The 24,768-nt window shown below is 46.5% G+C and overlaps 1 protein-coding gene across 6 annotated transcripts in view; it reads right to left on the reverse strand.

Annotated features, from left to right (window-relative positions):
* LOC138488178 (zinc finger protein 343-like) overlaps positions 1–24,768 on the reverse strand; it is a 725,547-nt gene that overhangs the window by 525,583 nt on the left and 175,196 nt on the right. For all 6 annotated transcript variants that reach the window (XM_069614977.1, XM_069614976.1, XM_069614974.1 and 3 more), the window contains one exon: positions 12,357–12,458. In XM_069614977.1, coding sequence (XP_069471078.1) covers positions 12,357–12,458 — 102 coding nt within the window. The remainder of the gene's footprint in view (positions 1–12,356; positions 12,459–24,768) is intronic.

Genomic DNA, 24,768 nt, shown 5'->3' on the forward strand with positions numbered 1-24,768 from the left:
ACTCTTCGGGCAGGGGGAAATCTCTGCTGAGTTTGTCTGCCAGCAGATTGAGTTCCCCTGTTGTGACAGGAGGAACATGTTCTGTTTGAGAGCCCACTTCCATATGTTTTGGGCCAGTTTGGACAGACCTGGAGAGTGGGTTCCCCCCTGCTTGTTGATGTAATACATGGCTGTGGTGCTGTCTGTAAGGACCATCACTGTCCTGCCTTGTAGGTGTTCCTGGAAGGCTTTTAGCGCCTTGAACACCGCTAGTAGCTGCAGAAGATTGATGTGTTTGGATGCTACGCTCGGAGTCCACTCTCCGTGAGCAGTCTGATGGGATAGGTGAGCCCCCCATCCTGTGAGGGATGCGTCTGTGGTTAGAGTGGCTTCCGCCGCGGGTGTGGCAAAGGGTTTCCCTTTATCTAGGTTTTCTTTTGTCCACCACCGTAGCGAGAGAACTAAGGCCTGCGAGACCACTACTAGATCGTCCCATTGTCCGCTGGCCTGACACCACTGGCTGTTGAGCCACTCTTGCATAGGGCGCATGCGCAGGCGCGCGTGAGGTACCAAATAAATACACAACGCCATCATGCCTAGCAAGCGCATTGCTTTGCGTACCGTCACCTCTCGACCGGACACATATTGAGGGATCTGAAACAACATGTTTTGAACCCTCTCTTTGGAGGGGAAGACGAGGCCGTCCTTTGTTTGAATTAGAGCCCCTAGGAATTGTTTGATTTGGCTGGGGTCTAGGCTGGACTTCTTTTCGTTGATGGAGAAGCCCAACTGGAACAAAAGGTCTACAGTCTTTTGGGTATTGGAGAAGCATGTTTTGTAAGAATCCCCTGTTAAGAGCCAGTCGTCGAGGTAAGGGTAAACTGGGATGGACAACCTGCGCAGGTGGGCCGCTGCCACTGCCAGTACCTTCGTGAATACCCTCGGTGCTGATGCTATGCCGAAGGGTAGCACTCTGAACTGGTAGTGTTTGCCCTCTATCATGAACCGGAGGTATTTTCTGTGCGCTGGCAACATTAAAATATGAAAGTATGCATCTTTCATGTCCAATGTTGTCATGTAATCTCCCTGTGATAGCAGTGGGATCACTTCCTGTAGGGTCACCATACGAAACTTTTGGGGTTTGATAAACTTGTTCGCTGGGCGCAGATCTAATACAGGGCGCAAGGTTAGATCCTTTTTGGGTACAAGGAAGTACACTGAATAAATACCTTCCGTTACCTGAGATAGAGGCACGACCTCTATGGCTCCCTTTTCCAGCAGTTGCTGTACTTGTAGAAGGATGGCAAGATGTTCCGGTGACATGCGTCGTCCCCTCGGGGGTTTGTATGTTGGGGAACTGTTGAATTCGATGCAGTCTCCGTGGGCTACGGTGGAAAGTACCCAGCGGTCTGACGTTATACCCTCCCATGCTGGAAGAAAGGATGTTATCCGGCCCCCGACCGGTGTTGCATGGGAGGGGACGCGAATCTTCGCGTCACTTGGTGTTGTTAGGGGCTTGGGAACCTCTGGGGGTGGACCCTCGCCCTCTTCCTTTGAACCCGACGCTGTCCTCTTTGACTGTACTGGCCACTACTGGTCTGGAAATTGGTGGCAGGGTACTGTTGCTGCTGGTTTTGTTGTTGGCGTTGGCCACGAAAAAAGCATTTATTGCCATATCCGCGCCTGGTAGCGGGCTTAGAGATTTGGTCAAGAGTTTTGATTGTATCGAACTCTTTTTTAGCCATCTCCAGAGCCTCATCCACCGCCTTCCCGAAGAGGTTGGAGTCTTCAACAGGTTTATTTATTAAAGTCGCCTGTGTCTCCGGTTTGAACCCTGAGTTGCGCAGCCATACGTGTCGTTTTAGGACTATTCCCTGAACTAGGGAACGTCCCACAGTTTCTGCCGCATCCAGAGAGCTCTTCACAATACTCTGGTTGACCTGGGTTCCTTCGCCAATAGTTGAAAGCAGGCGTGTACGTAATGGTTCCGGCGCTTCTTCGGCGTCTTTGCGCAGTTTGGCCCACTGCGCGACCGCATAGCTAGCGAGCAAAGAATTGTTGTTGGCAATTCTTGCCGAAAAGGCGGCCGAGGATGTAATTCTTTTAGCAAGGGCATATAACCGCTTGCCCTCCTTGTCAGGCGGTGCCTCACTGGTGGAAAGTGGTACCCCTGCCCTCTTTCTTGTGTTGGTTACTACCAGGGAATCCGGAATGGAATGTCCCCTGATGTACAGCGGGTCTGAGGGTGAAGGAGTGAAAAGTTTTTCAATTCTAGGATTGACCCCTCTGATTAGTGCGGGTGTGGACAGCGAAGGGATGATTCTTCTCCTCACCGAAGCGAGGAGGGGAATTGTCTGACTGACCGGGGGTTTCTCCTTAATTACCCTTTCTACAAAGTCTAATTCAGGAGAGAGCTCCCCAGTGTCTAGTTCGAAGTGTGCTGCTGCTCTGCGCAACAGGGCATTAAATGTGGGTTGATCGTCAATGGGAGACGTGTTTCTAACCGGTGAAATGTCAGGAGGATTTAGGTTCAGGACATCAATGTCGGAATATATTGATGGTGATTGCCAGGGGTGAGAAGGTCCTTCTTCTGGATTTTCTCCGAAGCCTTCTCCTACCGAGTCTGGGCTGTCCTCCAGACCTTCCTCCTGGTTCCGTCCGTCTTCCTCGTCCATAAAATCATCCTCTTCCTCAAAATAATGTTCTTCCCCAGTGAGGTCATACACACTGTGGAAGTCTGAGGCTGTGTCCTGGTGGGGATTGACTAATCTTGGAATTTTGGCCCTGGGGTCCTCCTGAGGCCCTTCTCTTATTCTCTTTGGAGTGGGAGGGTTTTGGGCATTCATAAACCTCTCCATCCTTTCCATGCAGAGATGGAGCCTTTCCATGGTTTCATGGGGTACCCCTGAGCGGTCTAGCGGGGGAAAATTGGTGTCTTGTAACTGAACACGGCTCGACCTCTCCCATAACGTCGAGGAAAGTGTCCCGTCGCCTTCCGAAAAGCCTTCAGGTGTGTCTTTCGACCTTTGCGTAGCGCTCGACGTGTCTTTCGGCGTACGCTTTTGGGCGTCGGCTACCACGATCCTCGCCAAGCTCTCAGCGACTCGTTTGTCAGCGGGGAGCTGTGGTTTCGACGTTATGGGTGTCGAACGCTCTACGGCGGCATGCGCTTTCTGCTGATGCGCTCCGGCCGATGATTTGGGGGCGGCGCCCTTATTTGCCGAAAGCCCAGTCGCTGGTCGCGGCTGCGGTTGCGAGAGGGGCTTCGAACCCGAACGGTCCGAGGAGGCCGCCGGTGAAACCTGCGTCTCCTTGGGCACTGATGCTCTCTTTGCCTTTGGCAAAGAAGAGCCATGAGTTGTGGCTTATGTGTGGTCTTGTGTGCGTCAGTGTCGCCGGGGTGTTCATTCCCATAAGCAGGGCGTGAGCCGAGCCCGTCGGGGCCGGGGACAGACGACGAAGCGCGTGTGCGCTCTCTAGGGGGGTTTACGACTTCCGTAGCGGAGGTCGTGGTATCACGTTCCTCGTCACTGTCGGAGGTAGCGACGGTGGGTGGAGCGCCGGCCTTCGACATAGCGTAGGCCGCCCACCTTTTGACCCTACGGTCTTTTAGAGTCTTCGGCTTAAGAAGCCGACAAGCCGTGCAACCTTCCTCCTTGTGATCGAGGGGCAAGCAGCGGTTACACCCTGAATGCTTGTCCTTCCAAGTAAACTTGCCCTTGCAAAGCGGGCAAAACCTAAAGGGTGTCCTCTCCATAGCTGAGGCAATAAAACGTGATAACCACCCCAAGGGAAAGGAAGGGGAAAAGGAAAGGCATTCTCAGAAAAGAATTAGAGATGTCCCACGACCCCCACTCTCCCTACTGTATTTGGCCTGCGAGGCCAGGCCACGTGTTCGGCAACGCCGAAGGATCTCCTCCGCTCGTCCCCTCCGTCGAAGATCTTGCTCGGCGGAGAAGCTTCACAACAGCGTCGAGGGGAGGATCGATATGTTCTATATTAATATAGGAAAACGACCAAAGGTCGAGGAGATGAAATCTGCAATGTCTCTCGAGGAGCTCCGCGTAAAGGCGACCAGTATCTGGGCGGAAAAAAACAATCTGAGGGACCTCGACGCGTGAGGGATTGTGGGTACAACACACGTCACTATAGGGATAGTGTTACAGACACGCCTTGTCAACGTCCCCTTTTCGACTACGAAAAACAAAATGCAATACTCTGCAGTGGCCACTGGATGTCGGACCTATGCACAGCATGTGATTCTAAGCAGATTAACAAACATCAGAAATATATATATGAAGCATACTCTCAGCACGGCTGGTACCTTAGCGCTAAAGGAAAAATACTCCACAAAGAGCATGGTGGTGTGAAGAGATTAAACTAATATGGAGGAATAAGAATAAGACAAAGAAAAGCTCATACAAGCTAGCTGATCACTGAGAACCAAACCAGGTATTTAAAGCTTTCTGAAAGTGAAAGAAGTTTACATTTTCTCTGGTATGTCACATAACAGCATTCCAGAGGTAATGAATTAAGGCTAACTGCACATAAACAAATCGAAAGGTAGGAACGAAATGGACATCGTCAGTTGAAGGATGCAAGGTTTTTTCAAGGACATAACTCGATATCTAGTGAATATGTTGGCCATGAAAAAGTATGTCTTTTGTGTTACAAAGTGCCTTATGTTTAATTTGTTTCGCCACTGGACACTAGTACAGACATGAAGTGCAGGGTTCACATGAGCAAACTGGGGTTTAAAAAGAGATATGCAAACAATCAATGGGGAAAAGGTAGTGCTTGAATTTTAAAGTTGAAAAGTGTTTTGGTATTGGAATCTTATCTAGATATCCCTTGTAAAAGGATCGATAGGTCTTTAATGTTAAAGTTTAGACTAGGAATTCTTCCGCTTCATTATTTTGTTGCATGTTGAAAGAAAGAATCTATAGATAAATGTCCATTCTGTACCACCTTGGTGGAAGATGCTATGCACTTTATTTGTATTTGCCCCCATACAGCTCTGCAAGGAGATGTTATTTAAGACCGTTATTTGTTCAGTGGCAAACGAGGACTGTTGTTGCGGCCTATAGGCCTCTGAAAATAACAAGGGAGGAAAACTGCATAGTTCGATTAATTATTTAGCCTCTGCTTGGGTTTTGCGTGTGAAATATTTAAATTGCTCTGTATGAATTTTTAGTTTTTATGATGCATCATGTACATTTTATTGTGTTTTAAATTTGTAAACTCTTTATGGCATTGCCGAAATAAAAGATTTCAACACACAAACTGGGTCAGAAGGACTGTACTTATTGCATTTAGCAGTCACAGCATTATGCAAGTCTAAACGGAGGTTGTTGTTAGAGTCTTAACAATAGGAAACTACGTTATTACCAACAGTCAATTGACAAGGAAAGATTGAAATAGAAGGCTCGACCAGATCATGCACAATTTAAAAAGCAAGTGTATGTTACACTGGTAATATGAGGTACCAATGTTGCCATTCAGGTTGAACCGTAGAGTTTTCACCAGTCGAAGAGTACTTGATCAGGGTCCCAAGAAAGGCAACCAGAAATGAGAAGACCTAACACTATGTCCAGAAAAAAGGGCCAACATCTAATGTTCCCCACCATTGAGCTTCAAACAAATACAGCATCTCTGGCTATCCACATTAACCACTTGATTGTGCAGACAACACACACATACCAGCAAACATCCAAAGAAAAAATGGAACATCATTGGCATAAATAGAAACCGGGAAGCTAGTCAGGCAATAAAGGTAACCTTTAAATTAAACCATAATACTAAAAAATATTAATGCCAAGCACTTTGTAACTCCCCAGGTCTGTGAATGAAAGGAAGACTCATATGGAGGATCAACCAATAGCAGCGGTTGGGCAGTTAGAGAGTGTCAAATCAGAATGGAGTCTACACCGAGGCTGAACAAAATTCTGAGGTTAAAACAGATTTTTTTTTAACACACAAGTTCTTTCTCTCTTGGGTCAAACGCAAAACAACAAGTATCAGGATGGCTATACTGAACAGCTCCAACTGTGTGAGGGTTACTTAAAAAGCTAACAAGGCTCGGGATACTGTATGTCAGTCACAGTCTCAATGATACTCCCTCTGGACTTCTTCCTGCTTGCCTGATGTGATACGACCAAGCCGACTGGGACTTGTAGTTCCTATAGACTTTGTTGCGTCTCCACTATGAATTGTAGTTGCTAGTATACTTTCTATTTAAGGTTAGGTTAGCCATCCCCAGTTTTTACAGGTGGTATTAAGACAGATCAATCACTTCCTACTCCTTGGGTTCTTACTTCTCTCTTCACAACTTCTTTACTCCTGCTCTGGTCCTGCTACACCTCGACACCATGCCATGCACTTGTTCAACCTGCCACCATGCGTTTGAACCCTTTCACACTGTCGACTCACGCCCAATACCAGCTTTGGGCCAAGGGTGCCCTCACAGGCCTTCCTAATTTAGCAAGTAATGACTTGCTAGCCCTGTGCAACTTCATGTGATGTACTCCTCTAACCTCGCCATGGTGACCTAGACAAACCTCCACCAGATGCCTTCCACAAACCTCTCCCTGCTCTATCCATTCTGACAACCCCTGATGTCTCCTAACCTTCTCCAAATGTATCTCCACACTCCCTCCACCTTCCTGCTCACTGCCTCCAAGCTCCTTCCTTGCTCTCCAACCTTCCCCAATCATCTTCTGCCAGATTTACTCCAAATGCTTACATTATCTAACAGGGACTCTGGGATTCTTACATACCTCTATTACTCCTCCCCTGGGTTTGGGCTTCCTTTGAAGATCTGCACCTGTGGATGTGAATAAGTGAGGAGCTGTGATTGGATGTACCTAATGGATTCAACTGTGTGTGCTTTTGGACTGGAGTAAACCTTTAAAATGCTGATCCACAACGTTTACTTAACTCCACTCTGTAGCCTGGACTCTCCATAGTGTTTCCTTGGTGTAACAAGGCTAGAGAGCGAGAAATCGCTCTCTGCGAGTTCTCAGCATAAAGGTGAGTAAAGCGAAAGCACTGTTTTCCTGCTTATGCTTATGCATTTATGCATGGCGCTGCTGGGAAAAACAATGCAATGTCTATTTGCAAATTGGGCTCACCGCAGGAGTGCCACATGAAAATAGGGTGTGTCTAATCTTGGGGCTTGTTCATGGTGTGAACACCCTAAGAAAATCTGGCGGGCCTCTGATGTCACCACAGGCTTGTGGTGGGTGCTCCAAAAAGACAATCTGTTGCTGCTGATGTTGGAATGGGCTCTGAAAGTGAATGCCATAGGAAAATGTAACATGCCTCTGATGACTGAGTAAGTATTGAATACCGTAACTGGGGGAATTCAATTCCTTTGCTACATGGTTTACTCTGCTTAAAGAGTTCAAGTGTCTTAAAGCAGAGTTGTCCAACTCCAGGCCTCAAGGCCTGGAAATCTGACGGGTTTTCAGGCTATCCCTCATTAATATTCATGACAAAAAATGTTCATACATTTAGGATCATTTTATAAAATGTATCTCATGAATATTAATTAAGGGGTATCCCGAAAATCCAACATGGTTCCAGCCCTCAAGGCCTGGAGTTGCACAACTAACACATTTCTCGGCACCCAGAATGGATAAAGTACTTCTCCTTAGGAACGTTGAGAGCATAACATTACCGATTCCCTACTGTTCCAGCTGACGAGGTATAGAAGCTTTCCCATTAAAGGAGCAGTGTCTTTTAATGGAGTCCTGTGACTTAACGAAAGTGTGAGTGACCTGGGGATCCCCCCATACCTCCTTCAGGCCCATAATCCACTAGCTTGGAGAAGCCCCCGTGCCTCTGGAACACCACATAAGATGTCCCCAGTGGAAGGTAGGAGATTTTGACATAGAAACAAATCACTGAAGTCTCAATCCGGAAAGGTCCATCTTGTGGAAGTAGTAAAGGAATACCTACAAATTCAAACTTTTTCCTTTTTTTTTACTTTGACTTTATTACATTTGTATAGCGCACAATGGACCCGGAGGCATGATGGCGCGTACAGACAGACAACACAAAAAGTATGACAACATAAAACAGAAAAAGGGGAAGGCCAAAAGCAAAGATAACAGCACATCACTAGTAATAAAGAACCATGAATAAATAAATCTGTTAACATATTTCGGACATGTGAGGGCCATTTGGTCATAAAAGTAAAGCAGTGCTCAATAGAAGTGGGGCACATAGAGTATCAATTTACAGTTCAAGCAGCCCCTAGGGAGATATTTGCATGATCGAAGATAAGTGGGTAAAGTGCTAGACCCGCAACCCACTAGAACAGTCACTAGATTGCTGCAAGCACCAGTCACTCAGGTCAATCTTGCGTAAGATCTTCAGGTCTGATGTTTCGACTACTCCAGGCCCGTTCTTTGAGGTAACCAAGCGAGTACCTTATTTCGCAATCATTCTCTAGAATCTTTCCCTTCCACCTTCTCAACATTGGTTATCACAAAGTTCCTTTAATCCAGAACGAAAGATTTACCTACGTATAATCAATACTGGGCATTTATGACTGCCTAGTGTGCAAGCTCCTAAAGGTCACCTGTTTGGTATTTCACACTATAGATTGTTTGGCAGGGATATGACCAGGATTGGGAACAGACAAATCATGAGCCTCCCGTGAAGGATCACCCGCCAAGCAAGGAGCAAGCAAAACAGTCTCCACCTGCCGGGGCAAGCCTGAAAGGGTAGGCACTACATCAACTGTTTGACAGCCCTGGTGAACACCAGACTGGAGGGGAGTGGTTTGTGAGGAATTATCAGTTCCTTCAAGTGCTAATTGAGTAGGCTTCTGCTGGTGTGGCAATGGTAGGATCAGCGTGTTAGAACCAGCAGGCAACATCAATCCCTGAAAGTCTTCCATGTTAGGGCAAGCTGCAATGTCCCGCAGCATCTGTTCCTTAAAAATACGCCAAGTCTCTGATATCTTGAGGTCAGCAGCCCCCATATCTGTACTTGCTGCTGAATCACCCCCTGTCTGGTTCTCATTTACAGATTGTTGGGTAAGCCCCGGATGTACACCCATCGGAATGTGGCCTTCAGCATTAATGGAATCCTTGTTAATGGGAGCAGAGCCATTGCTCACTCCTTTATTATAAGGATTATCTGCTTTTGGCTGTAAAATCATGGGCATGCGTGAGGAAAAGCATACAGCTTTTTCATCATTCTTAGAGACGTCATTCTTGAACTTGTTCATGAGATCTTTGTTGATGTGCAGCAATTTGGTAAAAGAAAGTTGTTCTAGCAGGAGCTTGTCTCCTTTTGGCACTTTGTGCCAGGACTTGATAGCCCGTTGTCCCTCCTGAGAGGGGCAAGGGGTGACAAATGCAAAAAAGGGTTCCTCCCTAATAGTGGCATTGGGAAGAGGGCTGGGGGGAACCATGCCCCAGTGTGAAAGCAGTTTCGGCTTCCATGCGCAGGGAAAGAAAGTTCAAGGGAAACAATAGTGAGCAGTGACCAAGACAACGATGGAAAGAAACCGGCACTAGAGCCGCTTACCCGCCTATACTACCCGGGCCAAGTAAAGCACTGGGTGTATAGCAGACGCATGCTCGCTGCAATCCCGGTTACCGATCATCGAGCGTCGAACACCTACAGTAGATGGATACAGCGAGATGACGACAGAACTAGGGTGCGGGAGGATTAGGGCTGACAATGAACTCTGGAACTGCGAATAGGTCATTGCAGATATACCACTAGCACAGTTTATTTCTGTCTGTAAAGTTGAACAACATCAACGATGTAACACTGCCAAATGGCTGATGGTCTCAAAGTCTTTCAACTCGCCCCAACAGAACAGTCATGCCCATTCCCGTTAGACACTAAACCTGTTAATTGGAATGCTGAAGCTGCTCTGCAAATAAGATGAGAGTTTTAATCAGGAAACTCAGCTGTTAAATTAAGATTAAGTAAGAGGTCGGCTATAGTACAGGAAGGGTTAATGTAAAAAAAAGAAACCAGATCAACCCCTGCTCTCTTATGTTAGAAAGCAGTCATGCCATTAAACAAGGAAAAATGCATACAATATGGTCTCCGGTGGTAGGACAAAGAAGCTTAAATAATTTTGCCAGGCACAGATCATATGGCGATTTGGAAGGTCTGGTGATTTGAATAGGTTTCAACAGACCAGTTGACATTGACAGATTGACATAAGTGTTGTTGAAGGTGGGACCTCTGACGTATAGGAAATGAAAGGGAAAGCATGCACAGAGATAACTATTACTTTAGGGAGTTTATAGTTTTGATCCAAAAAATAAGCCGAAAATATAACATTTAGAATTATCCTGTGTAAATCTGCCCAATTGAGCATTAGATGGCATTGACATTACAGGTCCACTGTGACACGTGGGTGTTGAGGGGGACTTCAATGAGGTCATGGACCCGAGACTGGATAGTACCCGTAGCACGAGACATCCCAATCCCCACACAAAACTACACACTTTTGCTGCGGCCACAGGGTTGGTGGACGCATGGAGATTGTTGCAGGGTATTCCTTTTTCTCTGGGGTACATGCCTCAATGTCACAGATCCATCACTTTTTATCCCACTCGGTCTGAACCATAGGCTTCTCTCCGCGAAATATTTGGCCAGGGGGATTTCGGACCACTCACCATTGCTTATTGAGCTTAAAAGTGGATGCACGAAACCCACAGCGATGTGGCGCCTCAATGCATATTATCTGGGTTTCCGTGAATTTATAGAGGTTCTGTCGAAGAATACTTTGAGATCAATGAAGGCTAGCCTGTGGGAAGGCTACAAGGCGGTCCTAAGAGGGGAGGTAATAGCGCTGGTGGCGCACACAGGGGGTGGAGGAATCTGAGCTGGCGTCTATCCAGGCAGAAGAGCAGTTCCCCGCTTCTGGTTCTCGGGTCTCTCACGAGACTCTGATCACAGCACAGGATTCGCTACGCAATGTCTCCCTGGACAATACGAACTCAGCACATTGGGCTATGCGGAATCGGGCCCATGAATCAGGGGACAAGGCGGGTAGTATGGTTGGAGAGGCGGGATGGAGAGAACGGGCATGTATGGGCTATGGTGGATTCTCAGTGGGAGGCCTTCACAGGGGATGATGATCATGCATATATGAAAAAGAAAAAGGGATCAGAAAATTATCCGATCATACCATAGGCTGGGGATGGGAGACCTGAAGATCCCCAATATTAGAAAAAATCAGGTCAAGCTGATTGCCCCCCACATGGGTGGGGCTATGGTTACAAAGAGATAAGCCATAGTCTTCAAGAGAAGCAACAAAACTCAGCGCATGAGGATCATCGGGTTGTAAAGGATGAAGGTTAAAATCACCCAACAGAACTATGTTAGGGTAAATGAGGGCGAGATCCGCCATGACTTGTGTAAAGTCTGCCACAAATTGAGAGGTGACATAGCCTGGTGGGCGATATACTACCAAAAAATAAGTGGCAAATTCTAGGGAGACCAGTACTTTAATAGAGTAAATATGAGAAAGTGTTCTTCGCCACAACAATGGGTCTAATGAAGACAATTGCAGTAATGTGAGGGGCGGTAGAACGCCCACAGGTGAGTTGTTCGATTGGCTGAAATGGATAGATGCATATCCCTGGAGAGCTGGGTCTATCATGCTATGGGCTGTCCCCAGAGGTTTCAGAAGGTCTGCGGTAGATGGGTTGGGGAGGATTGATGGGTATTGATGTTTGGTCAATGTCTCCCTATGTTATATGCAATGATGGAATCTATGTCCTTCTTTGCTACTTCATCAGCACTTCTTTAGATACTACACTGATTTTGTTTATTAAGCAATGGCAACTGTGTTATTTTCTGTTATGTGATCATCTTAAAACAATACAAGATGTATTTAAAAAAAAAAAACATTGAGCAAACACCATTTTTGTGCAATTTATTTGCACATATACTGTCAATACCATGGTTTTATTTTGGCCGTAAAAGTTGAATATATGGTAATGAATGTCTAAAGTATTTCAACACTATGTGGTGACCTCCGAAACATTCTCCACAACACACAGTTATGATCTGAAGGAAACTAGGATCCTTTCCCAATGATTACGTTACTATCTGATTACTAATTTTGATCACTGCTCTCTCCAACTTCTTCTGGACTGGCACAAACAAGGAGATAACATCTTTTTGAAGAGAAGCCCATCATCTCTCTCTCACATTGCTAGTCAATAGTCAAAACATATATGATGCTCTTTCATGTGTGTGATATGCGTTCACATATGTGCATATGCATTAGTATAGGTTAATGCATGCCCATGCTTTTGTGGGTGTGTGATAGTAAAAATGTAAATCCATTTACCAACTACTATCATATGAAGCATTTTTTAATTCACACTTACTCTGATTATGGTCACCATTGTATACTCTCTTTGAGTTCTTATTATGCATATCTTCGTGTTCTTTTGCTCTCAGTGACAAGACAGAGTTGACAATAAGGGGACCTGTATTAAACATAAATACAACAATTAATTTACAAGTTATTTTGTAATGACCAAATGCAACAGAGCAATACTGCATGGCATGGCATATTTAAATTGACCAAGACCACAATGTCATGTGTAATGAATGGAGCCAGGGTATTGTAAAGGCAAGGATGATAATACTAACCTCCATTATAGGCCCATTGTATGACATACCAGGACTGTGCAATGCGATTAAATCCTCTGTCTGATAGTAGAGAAGGTGGAATGGATGAGGAAGGTAGTGGAAAATCAAGGACAGACGCAATACTCCAGAGTAAATAACACCAAAAGGAGAAGGCAATAGGTTGAGAAGGTAGCACAGGCCAGGTGGCTGGAGGGGGGGGGGGGTGGGGTGTGATGAGACCAGGTTGGCCTTAGAATCCAGGACTAACGGAAAGGGCATGCTGGGATAGTCTTACATTGGAGGAAGGGCTTGGCTACACCAAGGAGAGGAACGATCCTGACCGTTTTGTTTTCTTGGGAAGATCACGTTTATCTTTTTAGTTGGCCTGTATCTGGTAATGAAACCCCAAATAAACAAATACTGTTGACTCTGAAAGTATGGTATTGGTATGCTTCTTGGTCCAAGGCGAACCCTGTGACAGGTGGTGTCAGAGGTAAGATCAAGCTTGATCTCAGTTGAGGTTGCTTAGTCAAATGTTTAATAGCAGCACTGCAGGATAAACACAGACAAGATGAATATACAGATCCCCATGTGATATCAGACTGTGGTCCTCTGACCCCAAATTTCAACACTCTTTATACCTTGTCCAGTATATTGTCTCATTGCAATAAGTGGCAGTTTCCCTGATGACCCCTAAGAACAGGAACTCCCAGGACACATTTTTTTTCTTTTCCTTTGATAATATTCTCTTACGTTTTCCATAGGAGAAGGATCTTATGTATTGTGATACTGTTTTCTCGTAAAAATTGATTTTTATTTAAATCAAGTAATAAAAAAATTTAAAAAGTGGCAGTTTCTATGTTCTATGACCTAACTAGTGTTTAATTAACACAATGGCTGGTTCTGTAAGGCAGTGCTAGCTTAGAAACTCAAGGTCTACATGAGATAGATAGCACAGCTGCATTCATTATTACAATTAAGCCTTCATATTATTTTAATGCGATTCGTCTAAAGCAACTTTGTCAGTGTACTCTGATATATAATTGGTAGTGATAGCTTTCTTTTAAATCGTTTTACTATTGCAGAAGATTGCAAAAGTATGAGTAAGTACATTGTTAATTGGTAATTTACCTTTCTTAATTCAGCCTGCAGGCACACATTTAAAAAATTGAATGTTTTCCTCAGCTGATTTAGGCCTAATGCTTATATTGAGCATAGTCCTTCTTAAATCAAGGTGCACTTCACAAATTAATTAAGATTAATTAAGAATTACAATTGCCATCAACATTTGTATATATATATGTTGAGCAGATGGCAGCTGGGACCCAGAGTTGCGCCCCTACGACCCCTCTTTTTGCTTGTGTGTGTATGTATTATATCATAGAAAGAGCACTTTTTCGGCGGCTTATAACTTTGCTCCCCCTGGACGAATCCTCACCAAACTTTGCAAAAAAAAGTATACGGTCGGCACTGCATTTTTTCGCTGGGTTGGGGGAGGTTTCGTGGGTGGGGGGGGGCAAAGTTATAGGGGTCCCACATTTTTCCCCCCCATAGACTGAATGGGGAAAACCTTTACACACTACTACAGCCCGAATGGCTGGACGGATTTTCACCAAATTTGCGGCAGGAGCGGGAGTTTGGGTCAGAAAGCGTGCTTTTGTGTCTTTGGTGGGAATCCGACAAGTACTTTTATTGGAAACAACTGAAATGTATGTCTCTAAAAATTAGTGATATCTTGGTCCACTTAGCTGACCCATTTCCCTTTTCACTCCGCGGACCGAAGTGTCATTGGCCTGTGGTACGGTGTGCTGTTGGAGAACTTTGGACGCGGCCGGTAGTTGGCTGGAGGGAAGCGTGCTGTGCGTCAACAATGTTTGCGAAACGCCGCCATGGTGTCTCGGAGGACAGTGCGCCGGCGGAAGGGTCTACAAAATGTACCGTAGGCCATGTGTTGGCCGCAGCAATGGAGGGAAAGGGTGGCGGAGAGACAGGAGGTTAATGTGACATATGTAAGTAGGTGGAAGAAGACGGAGGAGTGGCTGCAGTATTGGTGCGTATAGCGCGATTTCCCAGGTACCTAGACAGCCGACACCTTTGTGTGGTGATTTCAGGCAGCAGTCGTAACGGCACGATAGCTTCTGCCGAGAGCGGTTTGCAGTGACCTCTTTACGTGGTGAGTGGTGGCAGGTGATTTTAGGAAGGGGAGTGAAACTATGCAAATGGATTGCGGTAGTTGGGGACATGGTGGCATGCATGGGTGCATGTAGTTGTGGTGGGTCTGTTGAAGGATTAAACTATTGGGGGCATGGCTGAATGCTCAAGGCCGGAGCCCATGCTCTGAAGAACCTCGGGCTTCAGTTTACCCCCCGCCTCTATGCATGTGTTACTTTGTATCAGAAAGAGGGGGGTGCTTGCATAGTGTGGTGTGTGCAGATTGGTTGGAGTAGGGCTACTGTAGCAAACACTATGTGGGTAGGTTGGCAGTGATACCATAATTTGTGAATGGAGGTGGGTACGTCCGTAGTATGTGAATGAAAGTGCACATGGGTGTAGGAGACAGTGTTTTGGTTCTATATTGGCGACCTGTTTGCGGCAACCTCTTTCCGTGGTGAGTGGTGGCAGGTGAATTTCAGAAGGGGAGTGAATTGATTATAGCATAGGGTGGGTGGGAGCATGTGTGCTTGTGCTATGCGGATGGAAGCGGTGGTTGGGGACATGGTGGCATGCATGGGTGCATGCAGTTGGGTTGGGTTTGGTTGAGTATACTATTGGGTGCATGGCCGAAGGCCGTAGGCCAGAGGCCATGCTCTCAAGAGCCTAGGGCTTCAGCTCGCACACCACAGCAATGCATGTGTTACTCTGTATCCGGTAGAGGGGGGTGCTTGCATAGTGTGGTGTGTGCAGATTGGTTGAAGTAGGAGCAGTGTTGCAAACAGTATGTGGGTAGGTGTACAGTGACACATTACTTTGTGAATGGAAGTGGTTACGTACATACTATGTGAATGAAAGTGCACAGGAGTGCAGGAGACAGTGTTGTGTTTCTACATTGTGGCAAGTGTAGCAATTATTTGTGTATAGCTGTATGGCGGTGTACAGGTTGGGTAGGAGTGCTGGTGGCAGTGCTGTGTATGTGGATTGTCGTAGTTGGTGACATGGTGAAATGGAAAGTGCCATTATGTAGCAGTGAGAGTGTTGAAGGTTTAGACTGTTGGGGACATGGCCGAAGGCCGTAGGCCATACACTCAAGAGGCTAGGACTTTGGGACACACACAGCAGTAATGCATTTTGAATTCTGCAGCAGTTAGAGGGTGGTGACCTGACGCAATAGAGCAGAAGAAGTGAGGTGCCATGCGTGCTGTTTGGTTTTGCAGGTGAGGACACTGTTTCAACATGGTAAAGTTTTTGATGTGTAGTTGGCGATGGTGGTGTGAAAAGGCATGCAGTGTGGGCACTGGGTGCTGGGTTTGCATACTGTCAGTATGGAAGAGGATATGGTAGAAGTGCACCTTAAATTTGCTTCGTTACTATGCTGTGTGCTGATTTGTTGAAGTAGGGCCAATGTTGTAAAAAGGTTGTGGGTAGGACACACAAGGCAGTAATGCATTTTGGATTCTGCAGAAGTTAGAGGGTGGTGACCTGTAAAGAATGGGTGTGGAGCACATTTCAGACATAATAGAGCAGAAGTGAGGTGCCATGCGTGCAAGTTTGGTTTTGCAGGTGAGGACACTGTCACAACATGGTAAAGTTTTTGATGTGTACTTGGCGATGGTGGTGTGAAAAGTCATGCAGTGTGGGCACTGGGTGCTGGGTTTGCATACTGTCAGTACGGAAGAGGATATGGTAGAAGTGCACCTTAAATGTGCTTGGTTACTATGCTGTGTGCTGATTTATTGAAGCAGAGCCAATGTTGTGAAAAGGTTGTGGGTAGGTTGGTAGTGACACAATACTTTGTGAATGGCAGTGGGTAGTGGTGATGGAGGCTGTGGTATGTTTGTGAATGCTGCTAATTGCGACTTGTTTTCGTGAATGGGTGCTTTCTGGTGTGAGGGAGTTGGGTTGAAGTGCTGTTATGTATGTGTGCACAATGTTAGCTGTCCACATGGTTGCATGCATGAATTCATAGGGCCTCATTACGAGTCCGGCGGTAGCCGTGCCGGAAAAACGGTCAGGCTGCGGCCGGACCCGGAACAAATTTCCGCCACCGGACTTGCCGGATTTACCGGGGCATTACAGCCCTGGTGATCCGGTAATTCCGGAGGCAGAATAACGTTACTCCCCATTCCCATGGAGTGCCATAGGACTCCATGGGGATGAGGACCATGGAAACACTGGCACCCTAATTAACGGTGCCAGTGTTTTCATTTCCGTCTGCAGGTGGGTGGCGTTACTCCCGCCAGGTGAGACCTGATGGGAGTGACACCACCCGTCTGCAGAACTCTTAATCTGCCAGTCCGGAAACAATGGTGGCAGCGGGTTTACCGCCACCATTCTTTCCGGACCGGCAGGGGCATAATGAGGCCCATTGTGGTGTTCTGGGTGTGGGCAAGGGAGGACTGTTGTGTGCATGGCGAAAGGTGTGCTGGGTGCGCTGCAGGATCATTGTGGATGCTGAAATAGGGCATCCTGTAGGAAATGTTTCTGGTGGAGGGGCTTTGGAAGCAAAGGGAACGTGTTCTCTGAGTGTTTAACAGGAAATATGGAGTTGTGTACAGAAATGATAGTGTGCAATGCTGAGGTTCAGTAAGTGATTGGTGCAGGCGTTTTGGAAAATATTATACTACTACTATGTCATAGTCGACAATAGCTGCCAGTAAGGGAGTGTTGGAAAATTCGAGTGCAAAGGGAAGAAGTATTGTGTCTGCTTTACTGGAGCGTGGCCCTAGCTGTAGCCGGGAAAGCGCACATGCCACATCATGGCCTTCTGAGCATGGGGCCTTCGCAAATAGAACTGTGGGGATTCTCCAATGAGGATTCGAGGGTGTGGTTCACCAGAAGGGGCGGTGACATAGTTACCCAAAGTTCAATGCAGTGAAGTTGGCAGAGATGGACAGGCGGCAAGTGCTTATAGTCGGTGATACCTTTGTGCACGACCTGCAAAGTTATGCCGTGGAAAGAGGCTTCGATACTGACTTTTAGTTGGAAGGAGTGCAGGCTTTTTGGGGCACAGTTTATGAGTGGGGTTTCGGGTGCATGGATCTCCTTTGCAAATGTGTGGCCTCTGTTGGTACTGTAGATGTGGTGGTTGTGCATTTTGGAGGACTATATTTGGGGCACATGTTGTACTCGCTTACTTAAAAAAGTTGATGGCAGCTGTGATGCAGATATTTCCTACTGCAAAGGTGAATTTCTCATCGATGACACCAAGAGGAAATTGGGAGCATGCCATTGTAATTTGTCCACAGCCAGAGGTTGGGAGACGTTGGATAAACAGAAGCATGTGCGACTTTATGTGCCGTGCTGGGATGTTTTGCACCGACTTTGAAAGCATTAATTACCAGCAAGATTTCCAGTGGTTGCAAGGAAATGGCATTCTTTTGACTTCTATTGGCAATGTTGTGTTTGCCATTCTGCACAAAGCTTTGCAGAGAATCATGTAGCAATGTTAGATAACCATTCATCTTAGGTCGAGAAAAATGTCAGGAAGAGAAGCAAACAGATAGTGAGCAATAGAGAGAAAAACAAGAAAAAAAATGTATGAATGTACGTACATAAAAAACACACAAAAAAGATATATATATGTGTTTTTAGAGACAATCCTAAAGGCACAATCCCCACCCCTGTCTTACAAAACCCCCCCCCACCCAACCTAACACCCCCTGATCCCCCCTCACCCTCCAGTTTCTAGCACTGTAATGCTGCAGATTCCGCTGGACTTTGAGGATTAGACGTGGCAGATCCGGCTGTTTTTGGGATGGCACCTATCTATAGCATTGGCACTGTGGAGGTTAAGCCATTGGGCAATGTGGTTGCTGGTTGTGGTGTGTACACAAACACTGTGACAGAAGGTCTGTTTGTAAAGATAAATGTAGGAGGCTATGGTGAAAGTGTGCAAGGTAAGGGGCATGCATCCTGTTTGTATGCATGCACTGCACGCACTTGCTTAACGTTGCTATTATACATTCCCAGCTGCTTTTGTGGGATTCCTTTTCCGACATTTGTAGTACATGCATTACAATGGGAAGACAGGGAGTTCAGTGTGTGCATCATATGATATAATGTGCTATGGTATTTTGTGCCATTTGTATCATGCCACCATACAAGTGTGTGAAGGCACGCTAAGGAAAGGGAGGCAGAACGGAGGCCACACAGAGACATTGGGCCTCATTACAACATAGGCAGGAGAGTGATAACGGCGCCAGGAGAGCTGCCGGCGCCATTATCACTCTACCGCCTCATTACGAGGTCTGCTTGCGGGTCCCGCTAAGGACGTCTGGCCAGACCAGGCGTCCTTAGCGGGACCTGCTAGCAGACCAGGATGCCAACAACGGGCCCGTCATTAACGGGCCCGTCGTTGGCATCCTCCTCATTCCCATTGAGCCCTATCAGGGCTGAAATGGGAATGGGGATGTACCAGGTCTGGGTCCCAAGAATGGAAATTACTTGGCCCGCCAAAGTCGCCATGGCCCAGTAATTCCCTATTTCTGGAACCCAGACCCGGTACCCGGTTTGGGGGTAGCCATGCTGCTAAAAGCAGAATGGCTACCTCCAAACTCGTAATGAGGCCCATTGATTCCTTTAGGCCAGCTGACATTGAGAGTGTGCAAGTGAATGGGAAGGGGGAGGGCAAAGTGCAGTACATGGGAACAATAAAAAATAGAAAGCCTTGCACTTGCCAGCACTGGGCATAGTTGAATGTATAAGTGTAGACATCAAGTGGTGGCTGGGCTCTTAGGCTTCTAGAAAACAGTCCCCAAGTGCGGGGGTTGGCAGAAAGCCAGAGAAGGGGTGGAACTGTAGGGAGGGAGGTGGCCTCGGGCACAGATTATAGGGTGGGTAGGAAACCAGTGCAGAATACTTTTTAGCCAGGAAGTGAGCAGGGGAGAGTAGGGGAAAAAGAAGAAGCACATGGAAAGGTTTTCAGGTGCTTTCGGAGCCTACAATGCTTCTCTTCAAGGTCCAGGGAGACAGAGAGCGTGTTGCACAGGGAAGCCCCAGCAGAAGAAACACATCTACCACTCTCTGGTTGCGTGTAGAAGCAACTGACCCGGAGGGAGTAGCAGGCAGATGAGGGAAGAGCTGGAGCAAGCGGATATTTAGGGAGTGCAAGGTATTGAGGTCCCAGGGACTAGAAGGCCTTCTGCATAATGCACAGGGCTTTTATTTTATTGTTCACAGCCACTGGCAGCTATTGCAGCCATTTTAGTCGAGCAGAGATACGATCCCTGCCGTTCAGGTGAAGGACAAGTTGCGCTCTACTCTTATGGATGAGTTGCTGACGGCACAGAGTGGAAGCTGGCAGATTTAAAAAGAGCCTGTGGCAACAGTGCAACGAACAAAGCAAAACACTTGTGCAGACAGTGACCTTTTGGAAAGTGACTGTAGGTTGTTAAGATACATTCAGTGGTGGCTTTAGTGACTTCTTTTTATGAGTTATGTATTAGGTGGGTTAGTGGGGAACAATTTGCTTACCATTGTGGGAAGGAAAGAACCGAGCTCCTGTTTCGCTAATATGGTGTATGATATGGGTAGATGAAAACGTTGCAAGCACATACCACCAAATTGCCACTTCATGCTAGGAGATGGGAGGAACATCAGTATGCTTTTTAAACACGTAGTGGACGCTTAGAGGCAGATATTGTGCGCAGAGGCACTTATAACAGAGTTCTGACCATACTACCAAGAAAATGTTCATACCTTTGTTTTGTGGGGTGCTTATGTGGATGAATGTGCATGTATAACTCCTGGAATGTTTCACTGAACTTTCCACTGGACGTGCTTCCCAATAACAGCACACGTGCAGGCTGATTTTGTAACGGTACATATGACGTCTTGTGGAGAACTGTCATTGTAAGATGGTGAAGTCTCGGAGGGCATTGGTGGATGCGTGTGTGAGTAGTTACCAATATCTAATAGGGCGTGGTGGGAAGAGGATAGTGGAAAGGGAAGAAGGACTGTTCATAATTTACTGGGCACGGCTCTCACGATACTTTGTGAGGCACACATGCTACATTCTGTGCTTTTGAACATACTGGCCAATGGAAATGCGATTGTTGCAATTGTCCAATCAGGTGGTTAGAGTGTGCGTCACAGGAAAGGGCAGCCATGTTTGGTTTCATTACTGTGTGAAGTGAGGCTGGCAGAGATGGCGAGACGCAGTTTTCATAGTGGGGGATTGCTTTGTGCTAGATCTGCTCCAGTATGCCGTGGAAAGAGGCCTTAATGACAGTCTGAATTTGGACGAAGTGGACGCTTTGTGGTGTGGTGTCCCTGTCCATACTTTCGACCATTTGCTTGCAGAATGTCAACGAGTGGCCACTTTAGGTACTGTACACGTTGTGGTAGTGCACTATGGAGCATTGATTTTGGGTTCCATAACTTGTGCAAGTGTGTACTGTCAACTCAAAAAGATGATGAAAGAAGTGCAGCACATTTTTGCCAGTGCGAAGGTGCTTTTGTCATGTATACCACCAAGTCCAGTATATAACTATTCCAATGAATGTTGTCGGCAGTCAGAGTTGGGAAGGCGTTTTATCAACAGAAGCATGTGTAACTTGTTGCGTGCTGCTGGAATGTACTCCTGTGAGAATGACAACATTGGTTATCGATATGTGTCATGGCCATAGGGCAAGGGCCCCGGCCTCTATCACCCTCAAGGGCCACTTGGGCCCAGTCCTGGTGCCTTTGGCATCAGGCTCATGAAAATATGTGCTTGGAACGCTCTGTGCCTAAGGCACGTGCATCGGGACCGGGCGTGGCCATAGGACAGCATTGGGAGGCACGTGCTGGAATCCTTGGGCAAGGTGGAGCCACAGGTCGTGGCTAAAGGGAGGGGCCGGAGCCAGCCTATATAAGGCCAGCTCAATCTCAGGCCCTCGCTTCGCGTTACTCTGCTTTGCAGCGTGACCCTTACCGCTGTAACCCACCTTGATTCCGCCATCCCAGTTCTGAAGTCCTCTGTACTTACCTGATTTTTGACCTCTCCATCGCTGAAGACGTCTGCCTGATTCCAAGTTGCTTCATCGCTGAAGGCGCTTACCTGATTCCAGCCGCTCCATCGCTGAAGGCGCTTACCTGACTCCAGCCTCTCCACCGCTGTGCGTGCATCATACCTGCACGCGCCGGAGTCGGCTCTCCCCTCTCCCGATTCGGACTACCAGTGGCTCGGGAGCATCTCGCGTCTCCACCGCTTCTCTGCGGAATCATCCTCCGGAACCATCGAACCATCTCCCAGTTTCCGGACTCTGCTCCACGCCATCGGACCACACCTGCAAGGGGAAAGAATACAACAGGTTAGACACCTCACACTCACCAACTTTGGCCTGCATCTTACCCGAGTTGGTACTTCCATCTCTCCGATCTGTGTACCTGTTGTCCTCGAGAGCCCATCTTCTCAGGAGTACCCTAAGAGCCGTTCTACGTTCTCAACCATCATCTTCACATCTACTTAGGACGAGTAGTGTCATAGCAGGAAATCATTACTGCTCATCATTCCTTCAATACTCATTGCAAAAGAGTTTATTAGAAAATCAAAGACTTACCTTCAAGTGGATCGGTCACAGCTGGTCTGGATCGCCACGTCGCGGGCCAGTCACGCAACTAGGCCCTCTCTACGCACCCCTGCTGAAGAAAGGAGGACGGAGAGACCAACATCTCAAAAGAACAGGTGAGCTTGCATGGGAAGACTCTTGCGCACATTGTTCTGGTACGAAAGGGGCGAGGGGATTCAGGATACCTCCACACTCTCCTCACTACCTATCCTCTCCTCCCAGGCGCAACACCAGTATCCAGAACCCGTTCCTTCGAGGCAGCTGGGGGAGACAGCCGACACCAGGGAGCCAAGTCGAGGGAGGGCTCCAACTGTGCCCCAACGCCCCCGCAGAGATCAGGTCAGCATAGCAATATGTTCACCTTCTCAATGGAAATGGCATTTCACTGTCACCCAGTGGCAATGACATTTGGTTTTCCAATTTACAGGCTGCACTGAAGACGCCATTGTAAGAATGTGAGGCTCTGTGCAACAAATAAAAACAATTATAAAAGCCCGAAAAAAGAGTTGCTGCTCTGGAAGCTGATCTTTCATTTTTTAAACAGCTTTTTTAAAACCCACACCTACAAAGGACATCCCCTACCCTGGTTGACATTTATTCCCCTACTCACGCGCACGCACACCTGCAAAAGTCTGCGGACATCGCAACAGTTGTAGGGTTGTACGTGTAACATTCGCCCCTTTTGTATATGGCCATATTATATTTGGGATTGTGGAGGACACAGGATTGCGCAATAAGCTTTCTGGGTGTGGAGTGCGGTGTATTTGTCGACCTACATGCAGAGGGTGAGCTTATGGTTGTGTGTTGTACACGCCACAGCGTATGCTTTGTGGTTAAATTGTATATACATTACTTGACAGTGAATGGAAAACAGAGTCCGGTGCGGAGTGTATCATGTGGGTTTGTACGTGTATGGAGCACCTACTGTGCAGTGATTGCTTTTCGTTTGTGTGTGTGAGACTTTGATGACGCTCAATCCCGACGATACTATTGTTGTTGATTGTGGAGGGACAAATGCACCCCATGTAACACGATTTTCAGTGGCGTTTGTGCTGAGAGAGGTAGTAGGCCAAGTAATGCTTCTGTTTCCGATCTCCTGCATAATTTGGTATCCCAATATGCAGACACCCATGTAGGCGCATTATTTTTTATTTGGTCCGGAAATGGAGAAAGCGAGGTACATTGTGAAGAACTGTATTTGTGTCTTTTTACAACTTGTGCCATTGTCGTACTGTAAAAATGGCAATCTATCTTTTGACAGCACAAGCAGTTTTCCCCCCACAAATAGCGTTCTTGTTGACATTACTGCATTTCCGTATTCTGCACGCTCTATACACATTACCTTGCTGCCCTTTTTGGAAGTATAGGAATAATGTTCGTGCTTGCTGTTGCGCTCTTGAAAATGCACTGCAACACGCACAACCATCTGTTTCGACAGCCACCCATTTCTACCTGTTTGCACTGCACTGTTTTTCACAGTACCACGGTTTCATCCATTTAGCACACAATTGTGTGGACGGTATACGATGCAGGTCGCACTGCCTCCCTTTATTATCACTTACATTGTGACACTCTACAAGGAGCTTTATATCATAATCAGCCCCAAAAAATATTGCTAAAGGGACGTTATGGTGCAGCTGCGGTACTACAAAAATAGCATCATTTATAAATACACTATGCTAAAGCAACGTTCTGCTTACAGTGCCCTACTAAAAAGCTACGAAATTCACTAACAAAAACGTTGTTAAAGGGACGTTATGGTTAAGTTGCACTAGCAAAAACCGATGAAATTCAATGGAAAAACGTTGTTACAGGGACGTTATGGTTACAGATGAGACTAGAAAAAAAACGAAATTCGACTGTTATGGTAAGCTAAGCAACCATAACTCGTGCCAAAATTGTGCACTGCAAGGACTAACACCTTTGACATCAAAGATGCAACCACAAATCTCATTCATGACATCACTCATGACATCACATGTGTGGCTCCCTCCGTTTTGTTCACTACCATAAATAGGGCAGGTGCTTTTCTTCACTAACAGTCAGGAACAAACAATTCAAAAGGTTCTATATTTGTGTATGGCACCCTTCTCATGTTCTTACACAACTTTCCTTACGTTTCACTCACATCATCATATGATACATATACATATAGGGGAAGAGGAAAGTGCAAAACACAGCACTGGCTTCTGTGCATGCAGATAAACAGTTATGTTATGAACAGTTTCTGGCAATACTACTCCTTTTTAACTTATTTTAATTCCCTTGTATATGGTCATGTTTGTATGCATTGTAGTATCTTTATGGTTTCTGTGCAGTAGTGCAATTATGTAGTTATAAAGGCAATGGTAGCTACTCCTTACATGTTTCACAGTCCCCGACGCTCTAATTTCTCTGATTTCAGTATGTACATGGAAAGATTTTGAAGGTTACACTTCCATGGGGAATGGTGCAGACA

This window comes from Ambystoma mexicanum, chromosome 9 (genome assembly GCF_040938575.1).
Source record: "Ambystoma mexicanum isolate Mex_15411 chromosome 9, UKY_AmexF1_1, whole genome shotgun sequence".
NCBI classification, from domain to species: Eukaryota; Metazoa; Chordata; class Amphibia; order Caudata; family Ambystomatidae; genus Ambystoma; species Ambystoma mexicanum.